This window comes from Natator depressus, chromosome 10 (assembly GCF_965152275.1).
Source record: "Natator depressus isolate rNatDep1 chromosome 10, rNatDep2.hap1, whole genome shotgun sequence".
NCBI classification, from domain to species: domain Eukaryota; kingdom Metazoa; phylum Chordata; order Testudines; family Cheloniidae; genus Natator; species Natator depressus.
Window position 1 is genome coordinate 3,232,294 of NC_134243.1, and position 15,698 is coordinate 3,247,991.

A 15,698-nucleotide genomic window follows, 5' to 3' on the forward strand; every position below is an offset into this window, starting at 1 on the left:
GGAGGGGACAGGCTAGGCTCGGGGCTGCATGTACTAGTGTTCAACAAAGAAAAAAAATTTTTTGTTGATCAGTTAAAACTGATTGTCTAAAATTCCCCTGCTAAGTCTGTGCAATTGATTTAAATAAAGTGACTCCAAAATGAGGAAGTGGTTGTTGCTCCTCTGCTACCTTTTCAAAATGATTCATTCCAGCTTCCGCCCGAGAGAGGCTGCTGGCTTCTTCCCCTCCGCATAGAGGAACTTCCAAAGGCTTTCGCTGCACCGTCCGTGCTGCAGAGGCCGTACAGGGACTCGCTTGAGCTGCACTGTCTCCACCTTCCCTGCACTGAAAGGGGCTGGGCACTCTGTTCAACTACGGTTCCGGTCTGTTCCCAGTGAGAAGTGCTGGGGTGAGGAAAAGGGGCAGTGTCCTTTTACTCTAAGGAAACGTTACATGCAATGTTTATTCTAACAAAAAACCGGGCACCCAAGGCTAAGTCCATTAGTCAGGGTACTTGGTGCATTAAACGATCAGGCGCTTACAGAGCAGTGCCTACCCAAAGCTCCTTTATTTTTTCACTCTCTCCTCTAACCCTGCTCTAGTCACTCCACTGCAAGTTCCAAACCACCTATCTGAGGGAAGGACCCTTTAAGAGCAGACATCCATCAGGGGTAGCACTGCTACAACTAATAGAAAATTTGTATGCAACCCCAACAGCAGGAAGGCTTATTCTATACTGCAGAAGTCTCAATTCAAGACAGTGCCTCCCTCCCCCAACTATGATGTAAAAATCAAGTACAAGCTGCCAGATGATGTTTACTGGTCCTCTTTTGACTTGAACACGATACAGTGTCACAAGGCCAATCTCCAGCTGCTTCCATTTCATTTTGAAACAGTAATGGGAGATGTCATGCTGCTGACTGACCAACAGCCCTGGAGAGTGAAGGCCTCTCTCTGTCCTCAAAGGCATTGCAGGACCAGCTTCCCTCACAACCTGCCTCAACCCTGAGCTGCAGGGATGCTCTATAGCAGTAAGAGGAATTCAGTCTCCAGGGCCCATTCCGTTCTTTGCCTTGCTGCTGAAATTGAACAAGGAGACCATGTAGTGCCAAATGTGATGGATGTTTGTGGGTTTGGCTGTGCATCCACTAGGATTTGGACTGTGCACATCAGCCTATTTCACACAGGCCCCGAACACCCATCTGCACAGAACCACTTCTAGCTGCTAACTACCGGAGCTGGATGTGAACGGGCAAAGTGGAGGTGAAAGGTGCTGTGTCCCACTCCCACCCATCTGAGCCACCCAGGACCCCTCTCAATTTAAGATTACTTCAGTTTTGCTTTGCTTAAAACTGAAGGCTGTTCTCATTCCGGTTGAAGGCTGTTTCTGCTGAAGATTCAGCCGTCTCCTATCAGAAAGGGGGGTTGGTTACAAATGTATGTTACACATACTCTCACTAGGATACTTGTCACGAGAAGACAACTGAATGAGCAGAGGTCCCTTCTCTCCAACACGTGCACGTTATCCCAACACGCTATCGTTGAAAGCGAGGCAGACGACTGCTTTCTGGTGGCCACTGTATTCCCTCTTGATCTCACCAGTCTCCACACACCAAAGCCTGGCCAAGTTATCCGAGGAGGCTGAAAGGGGAAGAGAAGAGATATTGACCATAAGGAAATTTCACACTTGTGCCTGTTTTTTCTTGCAAACATCCTCAGGGATATGTACTGCACTGTTCCATACAGCATGGAATAGTGACAGGGAGTGCTTTGAAAATACTAAAATGGTCATACGCATTTCAGGCTACCTCCTTACCACATGGAAAAAATACAACACACGTTGGGCTTATATTAAAGAGACAAGGTGGGGGAGGTAGTATCTTTTAATGGACCAACTTCTGTTGGGGAGAGAGATGCTTTCAAGCTTACACAGAGCTCTTCTTCAGGTCTAAAGGAGGTCAGGTCCAGACTTGAAGAGGAGCTCTGTATAAGCTAGAAAGCTTGTCTCTTTCACCAACAGAAGTCGGTCCAGTAACAGATATTGCCTCACCCACCTTGTCTCTCTAATGTCCTGGGACCAACACAGCTCCACCACCAGAGCAAACATGAGGCTTATGTCTGATTAAAACAAGATGCGATAGCTATTTTTACCTGTTTGTTATTTAAACATAAAACCTAAGAGAATTAGTCAACTATATGGTATAGTGGAAGAGTGTATGAGGGATGGATCACATGCTTTCTGTGCGCAGGGGGGGGGGGGGGGAGAGGAGGAGGGGATCCTCCTTTCCCTTGTACCAGATGCATTTGGCATGAATGGGGGAAGTCTGCGGTCTTTGAAGCATTGTGAATTGGCAGCACCTCAAGCTAGAGAGGTCAACAAATCCTGTGATGCTATACAGGCCTCCCTCCCTCCAAGGGATTATTGGGATATCTGGCCAGTGATGCATATCTTACCGGTGACAATATACTGAGAGTCCCCAGAAAACGCGCAGTCCCACATCCAGCCACGGGAGGTTTCTCCAGGGTTGTTACTCTTAATGCTTAGCTCCGTCATTAGAGAGAAGTTTGAAGTCCTCCAGATCTTACACGTCTGGTCTGCAGAACAGGTAGCTAAGAGCCTGGAAGGGAAAGAGGGAAGGGAGACGTGTACATGTTTACGATTTGGTGCTATGCTTCTAAATGACTCACTAAGCTGGTTCTGGACTGGCAATAAACTGATGAAACACAGCATGCTGCGGCTGGCAGTCTTCACAGGCTGTTTCCCCAACCCGGTATTAGAGGACAATGGTCGCAATCTGCCCTCCTTAATGAAAGGTAAATGGGGTAGAGAGAGAGAGACTTTCACTCAGAGAGGTCAGTAAATCAGATCTCTGGTGTCAATGCAGCACCGGTTCTCACAACCATAAAAAGGGTTGAAGCTTCCCAGAGCACTTCTGAGATCATTAAGCAAAAACGGGGAAATAAGTGACAGTGGTCCAACCGATACCTGAGCTGCCTCCTGATCCACTCTCGGGCAGCTGGAATGCTGCTACGGAGCCAGCATTATGTCAACAGCTGGGGGCACAGCCAGTCCCCTGGCACCTGACTTGAAAGGACACTTTTGTTTGAGCCACCAGTAAATAACTAAGCTGGCAAGTCACTCACGTGGAATCAGGGCTGAACTTGCACTGAAGGGCATAGCGGTTGTGTGCTGGAATTTTGGTCTTGGGGATTAGCTGAGTTACCTCCTCTCCAATGCCACCTGTTAAATTCCAAACATAACAATTGCCCTACGAAGAGAGAGAGACATTATTGCTGCAAGAGATCAGGAGAGATTTGAGCACCACCCCTTTTGGTCTTTATACCCAAGTACTCACCACCTCCTGCTCCACGATACAGCAAACTTTGCACATCAGACACACGTGCAGCAGCAAAGTGTTGATGTGCAAAGGCAGGCCGACTTCTAATGTGTCGCTGCAGCAGTGACAATTCGTATTCCCTTTCTCCAGCTGTACCTACCGAACTATTGACAGCTGCCATGTAACTGGCATCTGGGTCAATATGAACTGAATTGACAGAAACTTCAGGCTCTGGAATCAGTTGTTCATTGTGGTCTGTTTTCAGGTCCCAGATGTGAATGGCACCACTCTGATCACCTACAATTAGCTCAGCCTGCAAGAAACAAACAAATTCTCCATAGTGCTCAGAAACACCAACTGGGGTAAATATCTGTGTGTGGCACACCCGAGGAAAAGTGCATCAAATGCAGCTGCCACTCTTGTTTAAGAAGTCTAGACTTTCCTATTCTATCCACTTACTCATTAATACGGCAATCCTTTGGATCTCCATCTCACTGTACAAATGTTAATAGTTAATCCTCGCTGCAAGCTAGAGAAATATTATCCTCATAATACAGATGGGAAACCGAGGCAGAAAGATTAAGGCCTACATTTTCACAAGTGTCCATTAATTTTCTGCACCCATCTACAGACAACGAGAGCCTGGTTTTCAGAAGCACTGAGCGCCTACAACTCTAGCTGAAGTCCACTTCAGCACCTCTAAAAAATCAAGCTCTAGAGGTCCAGTGGGCACCGAAAATTGAAGCACTCAAAATTAGTGAAGACTTTGCAAACCGTGGGTCTAAATGCTTTTCTCAGGGTCACAAGTCACTGTAGGATTTGTTCTGCTGGATCAGATCATGGGTCAATCTAGTCCCCTCTATTATGTGTCCAACAGCGAGCAACAATTATTGCTTCTGAGAAAGATGGCCACCATCCATAATGTAGTTAGCCAATGGGGCAGTGCAATAATTTCTCCCGGATATCTGCAGTGATCAGCTTCCACCCTTAACCATGACATTTGATTGCCCCAAATGTTAGAACAGGTCATTACATTATTTAGGCCTCCATAAAATCAATCTAGCTGCAGACCCTGAGTCAATGACGTCCTACAGCAGTGAGTTACACAGGTTGATGACACTATATGAATAAGTATTGCCTTCTCTTTGTGCTATTTACTCTGATTTCCTCTTGAACTAATGTCCTTCTTACAGCACTGTAGTGTTCTGCTTAGCCATGTTTTCAAATGCAAAAATTGTGTACAATATTGGACACTAATATAAAACTTTCCATTTTCAAGCACCGTCACTGTACGAACAGTATTAATTAGGTGAAGGTCATCACTGATCTAATCCAAAATTCAGCTCTTGCAAAATTAAGCTTTTACAAAGCCAAACATTTTCAGGCTTATGCACAATTACTAGAGCTGAACAATCAACAGAGAGAAATCTAAAACCATAAGAATCAACACACAGTACCAATAACACGTCCTGGGACTGACAAAGAAGAGGTCTGATATTTCACATATCTTGGCAGCATTGTAAGTATTAAAGGTGGAGCAGATGAAGACATTAAAGTTAGAACAGCAAAAACCAAACATGCCTTTGTAAATCTAAAGCCCATCTGGAGAAACTGAAACCTTGTACTCCAAACTAAACTTAAGTATTTCATCATCATTGTAAAGTTGATCTTACTATATGGGGCTGAAACTTGGAGACTTCTTAAGATCTCCTTAAGGTCTAAACTCCCAAGTTTTCACAGTTAGTGGCCTTAGATAAATCCTCAATATCAGATGGGCGGAAAAAATTACAAGCCAAGAACTCTGGAGAAGGATGAAACAGAAACAGATAGAAGAGGAAAATACAGAACAAAAATGGAGATTACTTGTACATCCATGGAGAAATATCTGAACAACATAAGACACGCATTGGATTGGAGCCCTTGGGCAAGAGGCAACAAGGTAGAGACCAAGGATAACAGGAAAACACACAACAGAAGCAGAACTGAAAGCTATCAAAATGACATGGGAAGAAGCTAAGACTGAAGAAGGAGACCAGCAACAAAGGAAGACAGCGATGAAGGCCCTATGTTCCATGTGGAATACAGAGGCATAAACATAAGGAGGCCAAGGAAGCGTTTGTGATTTTCCCCTCTAAAATGACAACGGATTGTTTTTCATGACAAATAAACCTTTCATTGCAATGTTTGCAACTCGAACATTGAGCTTGTAAATATGAAATTAATTTAACGTGGATTATCAAAATAGAAGTGAAATCAAGTGGTCTATTTGCATTGTCTCAGCCGAGCAAACTGCAAAATTTTAAGAAAAAGCCCACACACATTTTCCTCTTATTGCAGGAAGAATTTAGGTGGAAATCAACCCAATAACAGCTACAGTTTAAAACATGTTTAATGTGCAAATCAAAAGTTTTAAGCCTCCGCTAGCAGAAATATGTAATTTTAAAATAGGATTAAAATTCAAAATCAGCCACCACAATGTCCTTGAAAGAATCCAATAGGCAATCTGAGTAAGAATGAAAGAATGAAAAAGCTCCGAGCGCCTTTTTTATTTACTGCACAAGGGAGGTTTTGCTTTCACAACACAGAGAGTGAAGAATATTTCCATGGATCAGGGCGCCTGTGTCTCAGTTCAGCAGGAGATCATAATTAACAAATAGACACTGTGCACACTACACCAAGAAGTGGATCTGCAGCAACAAATGGCAGTATTGCTTACGTAACAATCACGCACTATGATGCTTATCCAGTAATGCCATCTAGTGCTCAGAGAGGCACTGGACAATCATAGAAGTAACTCATCTACCATACTCGCACAAATTCACTCTTCGTGGAGCTGGGTCATTATCTGGCTCAAAAGTATTATAATATCTTTGACTCTGACCACCCTTTGTAGCAACCACAGCATCTAGTAGTTAAAGCAGGGGTTGAAAATCAAGACTAGTGGGTTCTAATCCTGTCTCTGCCTTTGATTTGCTTTGTAGCCTTCAACAAATCACCTTACTTCTGTGTCTCAGGACTTGCCTACACTAAACACGCTATAATGGCACAGCTGTGCCGCTGCAGCACTTCAGGGCAGACATTACCTACACCAACAGGGAATGCATCCGATGAAGTGAGCTGTAGTTCACAAAAAGAAAAGGAGTACTAGTGGCACCTTAGAGACTAACCAATTTATTTGAGCATAAGCTTTCGTGAGCTACAGCTCACTTCATCGGATGCATCTGCTGTAGCTCACGAAAGCTTATGCTCAAATAAATTGGTTAGTCTCTAAGGTGCCACAAGTCCTCCTTTTCTTTTTGTGAATAGAGACTAACACGGCTGCTACTCTGAAACCAACAGGAGGGGTTCTCTCATCCATGGAGGTACTCCACCTCACAGAGAAACGGTAGCTAGGTCTATGGAAAAATTCTTCTGTCAACCTAGCACCATCTACCCAGGGATTTAGGTCAGCTTAATGCCACTCAGGGGTGTGGATTTTTCACACTTCTGACTGCCATAGTTAAACCAATCTAATTTTCTAGTATAGACCAGGCCACAGTTTCTATCTCAGGTGCTGGGAGGCTGCATGGTTTGTAAAGCACTCTATTATCCTTCAACAGAAAGAGTGGAAGGTATTACATGAATTACAACAGTTGGGGAACTCAGATCTTGCTGACACTAATTACCTGACTCACACAGCCAGGAAGCCCTCAACGTTATAAACAGAGGAGAAAATATTGTCATATACAAGAGCATTTGCTGTAATAACTGCCAACATAAAATGATGTAGCACATCAGATTTTTAACGAGAACATCCGTAAAACCTTCCTCAATCAAGAATAAGTCTGGTAAGTGCAAAAGAGACTGCGTTTACCTGGTTGGGATGCAAGCAGACACAATTAATAGGAGCATTCACTTGGAAAATGCGTTGGCACTGAAGGTTACGTGATCTGGCAACAAAATGAACACAAACAAGGGAAGTCAGATGAGATGAGAGTTTACACTAAGATCTTCCATTTCTTGTGGCCTTGAACAAGTCACCTTACTTCTGGATCTTAGGGTTGTTTACACTTAACACTACAGCGGTGTTTACCCAGAGCAGCTGTTTGACAGCACATACCACCACTACACAATAGCAGGATGTGCAGAATTCCATTTCCAACTGAAACTTCAGAAGGGATTTTAGGGAGACAGAATGTAATTACTGTGACACAGAGACCCTTTGACAAAAGGTCCCCTATTCTTTGTAAACAACTCTCACCTGACCAACTCATTACACCAAATATGTCATACAGGATATTTATCCATAGTAACATGTAAGGTACCTACCGAAAGCTCATAACTTGTCTAGAGTCATAATCGCGGTGAGATGTATATATAGGTAATGTTTAAGGAAGAATACTGAAAATATGCTTAATGGACTTGGAGCAAAACGTAGCCACCGGGGTAACAGGTATCAGGGATGGAACATTCAGGCAGGAGCGAGTTGTCACCAGCCGTTTAGCTGGTGATGCAATGCGAGGCTCAACTGCTTAACCTTGCCAATACCAAGCCTTTCAATGGACAAACATCAAAGACAACTACAATCAATCAAACCCTCTGGAAGGTAAAAAAGGAACATTATAACACGAGATTTTCCCTGACTATGAACAGAAACAAAAGACTATTTCAGTATAACCCAGAGAAGGGGGAGGTCCTCTGTATCCTTTCACTGAAGAGACATCTTGGGGGGCAGGGATGTTCTCATGAAAAATTGGACCTTAGTTCTTTGTGAAGCCAACTAGCTCTGCCACAGACTATACTTAGGGGACAAAACCTACTTTATTAGCTAGGAAAGGGACCTATTCATAAGTATAGACCCAGGCTCACACTTTATGCTTTTCTTTTCTTTTGTAAACCATTTGTTTCCACCACTCTCTCGTTTCTAGTTAAAATCTGTATTCTTTCTTACAGTAAAACAAAGGTAGGTTTATGTAAGTGCTGTGTAGTTTACAGGAGGAGAGGTTTAAAGTAAAACTGGGGCACACTGCTTTTTTGGGGGCAGGGGATCTGGGATTTCTTGAGTAGCGAGTGTCAAGAGCTGGAGAGCACAGAAAACGATTCAAAGGAATTCAGTGACTGGGGTACACTCACGGTTAACTTGCAAGACAGCCCAGAGGAGAGTGCTCAAGTCACTGAAAGGCTGGTGGTGTGAGAGAGCTGATCCCCACCCAGGCACAGGTAAGACTCCCTGACACTGGGGCAGAAGGTAACGGAGTAATTCACAATCTGGGCACCCCAAGAACTGTCACAGTTACTCAAACTGGAATTAGCCCAGAACACTAGGTTTAACAGTCCTCTCTTGTTAAAGGTACTTTGGAATCTCTAATGATCAAAACTGGCCAGGACCTTGGTTTTACATCTCTTCCAAATAAGGCACCTCCAGGAGCCCCACGGCATCATTACTGGTTCAATATCGATTCTGGGGAAAGACTGCTACCTCCTGAATCCCCAGTGCAACTTCATGTGGCACCTGGCATTTCCTTGGAGACCTCCCATCCAAGTACTGACTAGTGTCAGCCTTGCTTAGCCTAGGAGATTTCATAAGCTCAAAGCCCAAGGACATTTATGGAAACCTCAACTCTCTTAGGAGTTTTGTCCCAAGTGGCCCACCACAGGGAGGTGGGCTGGCATCAGCAGTTACCTCAGGTCCCATATCCTAGCCATACAGTCTTCTCCTCCCGTGTACATCCAACGACCATCTTCGTGGAATCCAACAGAAGTGATGTTCTTACTTACGCCATCATAATTAATGACAGGGTTGGGGTTATTAGAGTTCAGATCATACATTCGAATGTGCTGGTAACCTGGGCGACAGAAATATGAACGCTAATAGTCAGACACTCTGCATGTTTGGCTTCTGTCAGAAAACTGCCAAAGCCCTATTCCACAACCGCCTTGCTTTGGGGCCACTAAAACACGGTAAAGGGAAATTTCACCATTTCACTCACCTCAGCAGCTGCAACTCAAAAACTGCAGAAGCGCTTCTCACAGGGATTATAGTGAGACATGCTCATGAAATAAATGACAATTGGCATTTCTGAGCCTATTGCTGGTGGCCAACTGGAAATTAAAATTGCATCATGTGCAATAGGGCTAAATTACAACAAGGGTAGTGGGGATCACCCATATCAGAGGCTGTAGAACAGTTTCAACTCTGCAGGCATGAGAAAAGGTGGGGAGAAGCCCAACAGCAAGACTCACCTGCAGCAGCAATCATGCTGCGGTCTGGGGTGATCTCCAGAGCATTTACTTGCTAGCAGCACTGGTTAAGGTTAACAAAGAGAACAATTAGCTCTCAAGCAGAACAAAAGTGTCATCTCAAATTCACACTGCCCTTAGAAAAGTACGGTTAACAAAGACTTTCTGATCAGGGGACCTTTCTTTAGGGATTATCCATTTTGGAAAAGGGGCACTTTAACACACTATGATGTGTCAGGAGATTTTCAAATCAAAAGAATTCTCCTGTTTAGACCTTTAGTCTCACACTGACTCTGTTTCAAACATGTTTATTTAAAAAGTGGGACATAAAAAAGTCAGCTCCTCGGACATAGCATAGTTAGATGTTAATGCAACTTGATTTAAGCTCAACATGCTCCACCGTTTAAATACAGCACAGTACCCTTGACCACTATGTTCTACTTTGGACACAGTTGTCTTTTCAAATTCTGGATTTTCATTTAATGTTGACAGTTGAGATCAAATACAGAAGCAATAAACTAGCTCTTCTTTTTGCCCCAAAAATCTGTCAGAAAGTGTATCCACTGTTGAGGAGTTAGAAAGATTTGTAGGGGAGGCCAAACATGGAGAGCATCAGTGGGGCTGTTTTCTTACAGGCACAGACCAATTCCTGCTTATTAAATATATTTGTATAGGCGGTGGGATCCAGGAGGCTACTCTTCATTGATTGCAAAGCCCTTTTCCCAAGACGTTATATATTCATGCTTTTCCTGCCTCATTTTTGCCCTTTGTCAAACACTATTTATTTATCCTTCGCTGTTTCTACTGAAGTTGGGTTTTGTTTGCTTACTTTCTCATCTGGGGAGTAACATAATGCATGATGCCATCAGGCATTTGCACTATTCTAGGAACCGTGGAGTTTTAGCTTACTGAGTTTGGCTGGTCATGAGGGTGAGAATGGTGGCTAGATTCTGTAGGGCAAACAATTTTTTTCTTTTCATAAAGCAAGCATGCAAACAGATGAGAAAAAATTATCTGTGTTCCCCCCGAATCCCCTCCCCACCAAACTAAAGCATAACAGTGTTAGACAAGCCATCGTCTCATCATATTTTGGCATCCCATGTAGCAATTTCTGGGTCGTGGGCAGAGGATAGAAGAGTTCCACCACACCCCCACCAAATCCGACTGCGCTTTTAGAAAGTGTCTCTCACAAAGCCTGCCTCTGGTATGGCCACACCCTAGCACTTCAGATAGCACACTGTGAATGTGTGCTGAGCGCGCAGAAAGATACACAGAGAGAAGACAGCAAAGCCATTTACTAAATGGAAAGGCCATTGGTGGTTTCCCAGCTTTAAAGGGCATCCAACGACCGACTGAAGCCGGGGTTGAAGTTTGGGTCACGTGTCTGATCTGGGGACCATTTCAGGGCCAGCCCGTGCCACAGGGGTGGAGGAGCGCTCTAAAGAGATGGGGTGAGACATACACGGGTTTGCTTAGGGAAGCAGGGAGGGTCGTGCCAAGGCACTGCCAGGAAAGCGTCCCGTGACCCTTGTCCCTGCTCCTCAGGGCTAGCAGGGCTCAGGCCTGGCGGGCGCAGCGCTGCGGGGTGCCAGGCTAGCGAAGGGAACCCCACCTCGCGGGCCCAGCCGGGGGCACCCTCCGTGGGAGAAGGATACAGAGTCCTGGTGCTGGACGGTCCGGGTGCAAATGCCGCTGTGCGCCTGCCAGAACCGGACTGTGTGGTCGTAGCCAGCCGTCGCCAGGATCACCGGGTCGCTGCCCACCGTGCCCTGCGCCGCGTTCATGGCCGACACCTGTGCGGGGACGGAGCAGAGAGGGCGGTGAGACCCAGGCCGCCCCCGTCCGGTCCGAGGCCCGGTCCGGTCCGGTCCGGTCCCCCCGGCCCTGCCGGCCCCATCCCGGCCGCACGGGGGCGCAGTCCGGGGACACCTGCCCTGGCCCGGCGCGGGCTGCCCTGCACTGCGGCCGTGGCGTGCCCATCACCGGCGCGTCGGGGCGCCCCTGGGCGTCGAGGCGGCTCCCAGCGTGGGGCGGAGGCTGGGGGAGGGGCCAGGGGGTGGGCCCCGGGCGAGCGCCCCGTTACCTGCAAGGCCCGGCAGGAGGACCGGGCTTGAGAAAGAAAGCCGTTCCGCGGCGCACGCGCACAGCGAGCAACGCCCCCCCCCACCCGCAAGAGGGAATGCGCACGCGCAGAGTAGCGTCGCTTGTCGGGGAAGGGGCAAGAGGCGCGATGCGCATGCGCACAGGCAGTCTCCGAGTCCTCGCGGGCTCGGGGGCGCATGCGCAGACTGCAATTGCCTGTCAAGGCCTCAACGGGGCGAGACCATGGGAGGCAACGGGCCGGGGGGGGAGATGAGCAGCGGGCACTGTGCTCGCGGAGGGAAGCCGCCCCCAGCCCATGCCTTGCTGGCCCACGTGTCCCCGAGAGGGGGCGCTAGAGAGAGACTCAGGCCCAGTGCGCGGCCGCGGCGGGGCGTTTCCCTGCTCAGGGGGGTGCCCCTTTCGGGGTCCATGCTCCAGCTTTTCTCCACACCCAAAAGGGCTAGGAACGCCCCTTTCCTAAATGGAAGCGCGGGCTATTATTAATAATAATTCTCATCGGCATCCCCTGAGCACCTCGGAGCCCCAGCCGTGCACCAGGACCCAACTGTGCAAGGTGCTGTCAGACAGGGAACGGAAAGACGGTCCCTGCCCCAAAGCGTTTCCAATCTACGTGTAAGACAAGAGACGGGGGCAGGCAGGGAGGACAAGGAAACAGTAATGGTCAGCATGCGAGGCTGTGGTCTCTTGGCTAGTCACCTGCCTTCTGGAGTTGGGGCTTTCAGAAACGTCCAGATATTTGAAGACTTATGAGAAATTTGTGGGAATTGGCACGTGCCAGCTTTGCCACCGCCGGCCCTAGGCAGGAGAGTGGCTTAGTTCAGATTCAGTCCAGCAGCGGGCAACGGGGCACAGCCAGGTTATCACCACTAGTTCTGCATTCCTGCTGAAGGCCCAGAGCAAAGGGGTGCATTGCACCTGCTGGCTCCTCACTCTAGGTGCTGTTTCCTCAACCCAAAAGAGCTGGAGGGAGAGGATCTAGCCAGCAAAGGGCACTGGGTCACGCTGGAGCAGCCCTGTGCATTCTGCTGGCCAGGGCAGAAAATATTTTTGAAGAAGAAAGAAAGAGAAGAAAAAAAGAACCGAAGTGGCCCAGCACCCCTCAGAAGCTGGTGCTCAGAGCAACGGCCCTGCTCACCTTCCCCTCCAACTGGCCCCAGTGTCAGTTCAGCTGAGGGCTTCATAATGCCTAGAGAACAGGACCAGGGAGTTTTTCCAGACATCAAATGGGACCAGGCTGGTGGTGAATGAGCAAGGACAAGGGCAGCAGGCAACAGCTGAGAGTCAGGCAGGGAAGCAGCCAGTGGCTGGTAGGGATCAGCAATAGCAGCAGGATACAGGGCAGCAGCCAGCACACAGGGCATATGGGACAGCATTGTGCAGAGGAGCTCCAAGGAGACCATGGACAGAAGAACTGGGCTCTGGACAGCCGGGCCTGGAGGCCAGAGCTTGATTGCTCTGGGAGGGTGATACAGAGTGGAGGGAGTAGCCCGGGTATGAAGCATGGGGGAATCCTACAGGGAGCTGTGACCTTTATACCCCCTACTGAGCAGCCCCCAAGGCGTTGCATTAGGAAGTGTTGGAAGTAATTCTGTTGTACAAGTGTTTAAGTCCTTGTGTCTAGGGTATTTGCATCTGTTATTTCTTGCAGCCCTATTGAAATATTTGGTGTATTTGAAATGTGTGAGTGTTAATAGTGACCCATCAAGGGTCTGAGAGTAGCAGCCGTGTTAGTCTGTATTCGCAAAAAGAAAAGGAGGACTAGTGGCACCTTAGAGACTAACCAGTTTATTTGAGGATGCATCCGATGAAGTGAGCTGTGGCTCACGAAAGCTCATGCTCAAATAAATTGGTTAGTCTCTAAGGTGCCACTAGTCCTCCTTTTCTTTTCATCGAGGGTCTGGTGCGCCTTGTGCGTGGGGTGCCTACGACACTTGTGGTACACCAAGCGTGGTGACAGACACCTAGAGGGGACTGGTGCATCACAACTCCCATCGTGGGGGACACCTTGCAGCGGGGTCCACTACAGGGTGTTTCACAGCCCCAAGATTTCAAGGGAGAAATTAAGTGAAGAGAATGAATCCTGTGACTTGAACCTTCTTGCCACGCTGTTGTTTTCTTGTGTCCCTTGGCAGCTGCAATGCTTTTAGTGCTTCTTGCTTGTGAGTACTTCTTAGCTCAATACAAAGCTGAGCTGCAAGTTCATGAGATGGTGCATAATTTATAGGAAGACTTGGCCTTTCCCCTGCTGGTTCCATTTCATTTTTGTTGTAGCAGAACATTTCCCCTTCACTGCAGGTGTTGAAATAAAAGCCCCTGTTTAACTCTCTCTCAAACACTCGCACCCTTGTATAATGCCTTACACCTTCTCTGATCAAAACCCTTAATTTACCTTGATGGTTTGAATCCAGGTTCGTAAATGTATTAACCCTAACTGCTTTTCTTGCAATGCCTTGGCAGATGCTGACTGCACTGATGTGCTTTTAATATTCTCCAATAAGCAGACAGTAAAGGGAGGTTTGTGGGAGAGCTTTCAATCTCTGCGTGCTACCATCATTCATCCACCATCAGGGTGAGAGTTCCCCATAAACCTTGTATTGCTCCAGTTCTTTATTTTCCATTGGCGTATACGCACTGCTGAAATTTAGAGCATGCTTTAAATGGGAGCAAAGAATTGATAGCGCAGGCAGTGTTATGATTAACAGCTCTTTTCTTTTAAATCAGAGAGGAGATATTCCGACTTGGGCAAAGCCCAAGGGAAACATTAATTTATCTCGAGGGTGACTTTACTCTATTGAAGGTTTCTTGTTGACTTTAATGTTTAAAGCGTCTCTACAAAACCACGATACAGGCAGTACAACATTAACTGAAAATTAAAACTATGTTTGGATAAAATACATTTAGTTAATAACACAAAGGTCAAAGAGGGTTTATGAGAGGTGGGCTAACAGTGCCAACACATGTCCACTTTAATATTTTCAGTGATTTCATTCTGGCCAGGCTCACGCCCTTTGGCATTTGCTTTCTGCAGATACTCACGTGGTTGAGTTTTACTAGCACAAATGTGTGTCGAAAGCACATTTCAAAATCATTTGTGCAAAGATTGGCAGAAATTACATTTTACATTCGCAAAAAGAAAAGGAGGACTTGTGGCACCTTAGAGACTAACCAATTTATTTGAGCATAAGCTTTCGTGAGCTACAGCTCACTTCATCGGAGGCATTCATGAAAGCTTATGCTCAGATAAATTGGTTAGTCTCTAAGGTGCCACAGGTCCTCCTTTTCTTTTTGCGAATACAGACTAACACGGCTGCTACTCTGAAACCTGTCATTTTACATTCACACACACAAGTATCTGTGCTAAAACAGAGGGATGGGTGGTTCAGTGTTAGGGCATGCTGCTAGCCTTGGACTCAGGAAACCTCAGTTCAGTTTCCTTTGCTGCCACAGATGTCCTGTGCGAACTTGGGCAAGTCACTTAGCTTTCACATTTATTTCAATGGGAGTTAAGCACCTAAATACGCTGGAGGATCTGGGCCTTGGTCTCCCTATGCATCACTCCCCTCTCTGGAAAATGAGCTTTACGTTACTGCTGTGCCCCAAAGGGGGGTTGTAAGAGTAAGTACCTTCAAGTTGTGAGATGGTTTGCTACTGGGGGGGCTATATAAAATATCTTAGCTGGAACTGCTTCCACGCTCATCCTATCAAAGCAAAGTAGCATGTAAATTATCTCACTAGTCGCAGCTAACCAGCATAGCTCAAATAGCAAAAAACAGTATACAATAAAATAATCATAGCAATCCGCACGTAGAGTAAAAACAAGAAAAGAAAGTCTCTTTCGTTTGAGGATCTTGTGAACTCCTCACAGATACTTCATGCACAGAAAAGGAGGCTAATTCATCATCATATATGTTGTATGTTAAGAATAATTCACTCAGCTCGCAGTATTGCACATATTAATTTATACTGGAATCACAGAATGCTCAGAAAAGGGAGAGTTTAATAGCACCAGCTAGGGAGAAAGTTCACGTGGCAATTGTTATGTAAACTTTCCTTACACA

At 46.5% G+C, this 15,698-nt stretch overlaps 1 protein-coding gene across 2 annotated transcripts; it reads right to left on the minus strand.

Annotated features, from left to right (window-relative positions):
• Positions 1–179: 179 nt before the first annotated feature.
• MLST8 (MTOR associated protein, LST8 homolog) lies at positions 180–11,727 on the minus strand. Of its 2 annotated transcripts, none has more exons than XR_012641196.1 (9): positions 11,193–11,348; positions 9,541–9,592; positions 8,981–9,143; positions 7,172–7,247; positions 3,479–3,631; positions 3,125–3,249; positions 2,435–2,598; positions 1,433–1,621; positions 180–384 (listed from the first exon to the last, which is right to left on the minus strand). XR_012641196.1 is itself a non-coding variant. In XM_074965004.1 (9 exons), exons 2-9 carry the CDS (start codon positions 11,319–11,321, stop codon positions 1,503–1,505), a joined length of 981 nt encoding a protein of 326 aa, XP_074821105.1. In that variant the 5' UTR covers positions 11,322–11,330; positions 11,621–11,727; the 3' UTR covers positions 180–1,502. The 2 variants fall into 2 exon arrangements, 1 of the variants encoding a protein (XP_074821105.1); XM_074965004.1 differs by adding an exon at positions 11,621–11,727 and having other exon boundaries at positions 180–1,621; positions 11,193–11,330.
• Positions 11,728–15,698: the final 3,971 nt, after the last annotated feature.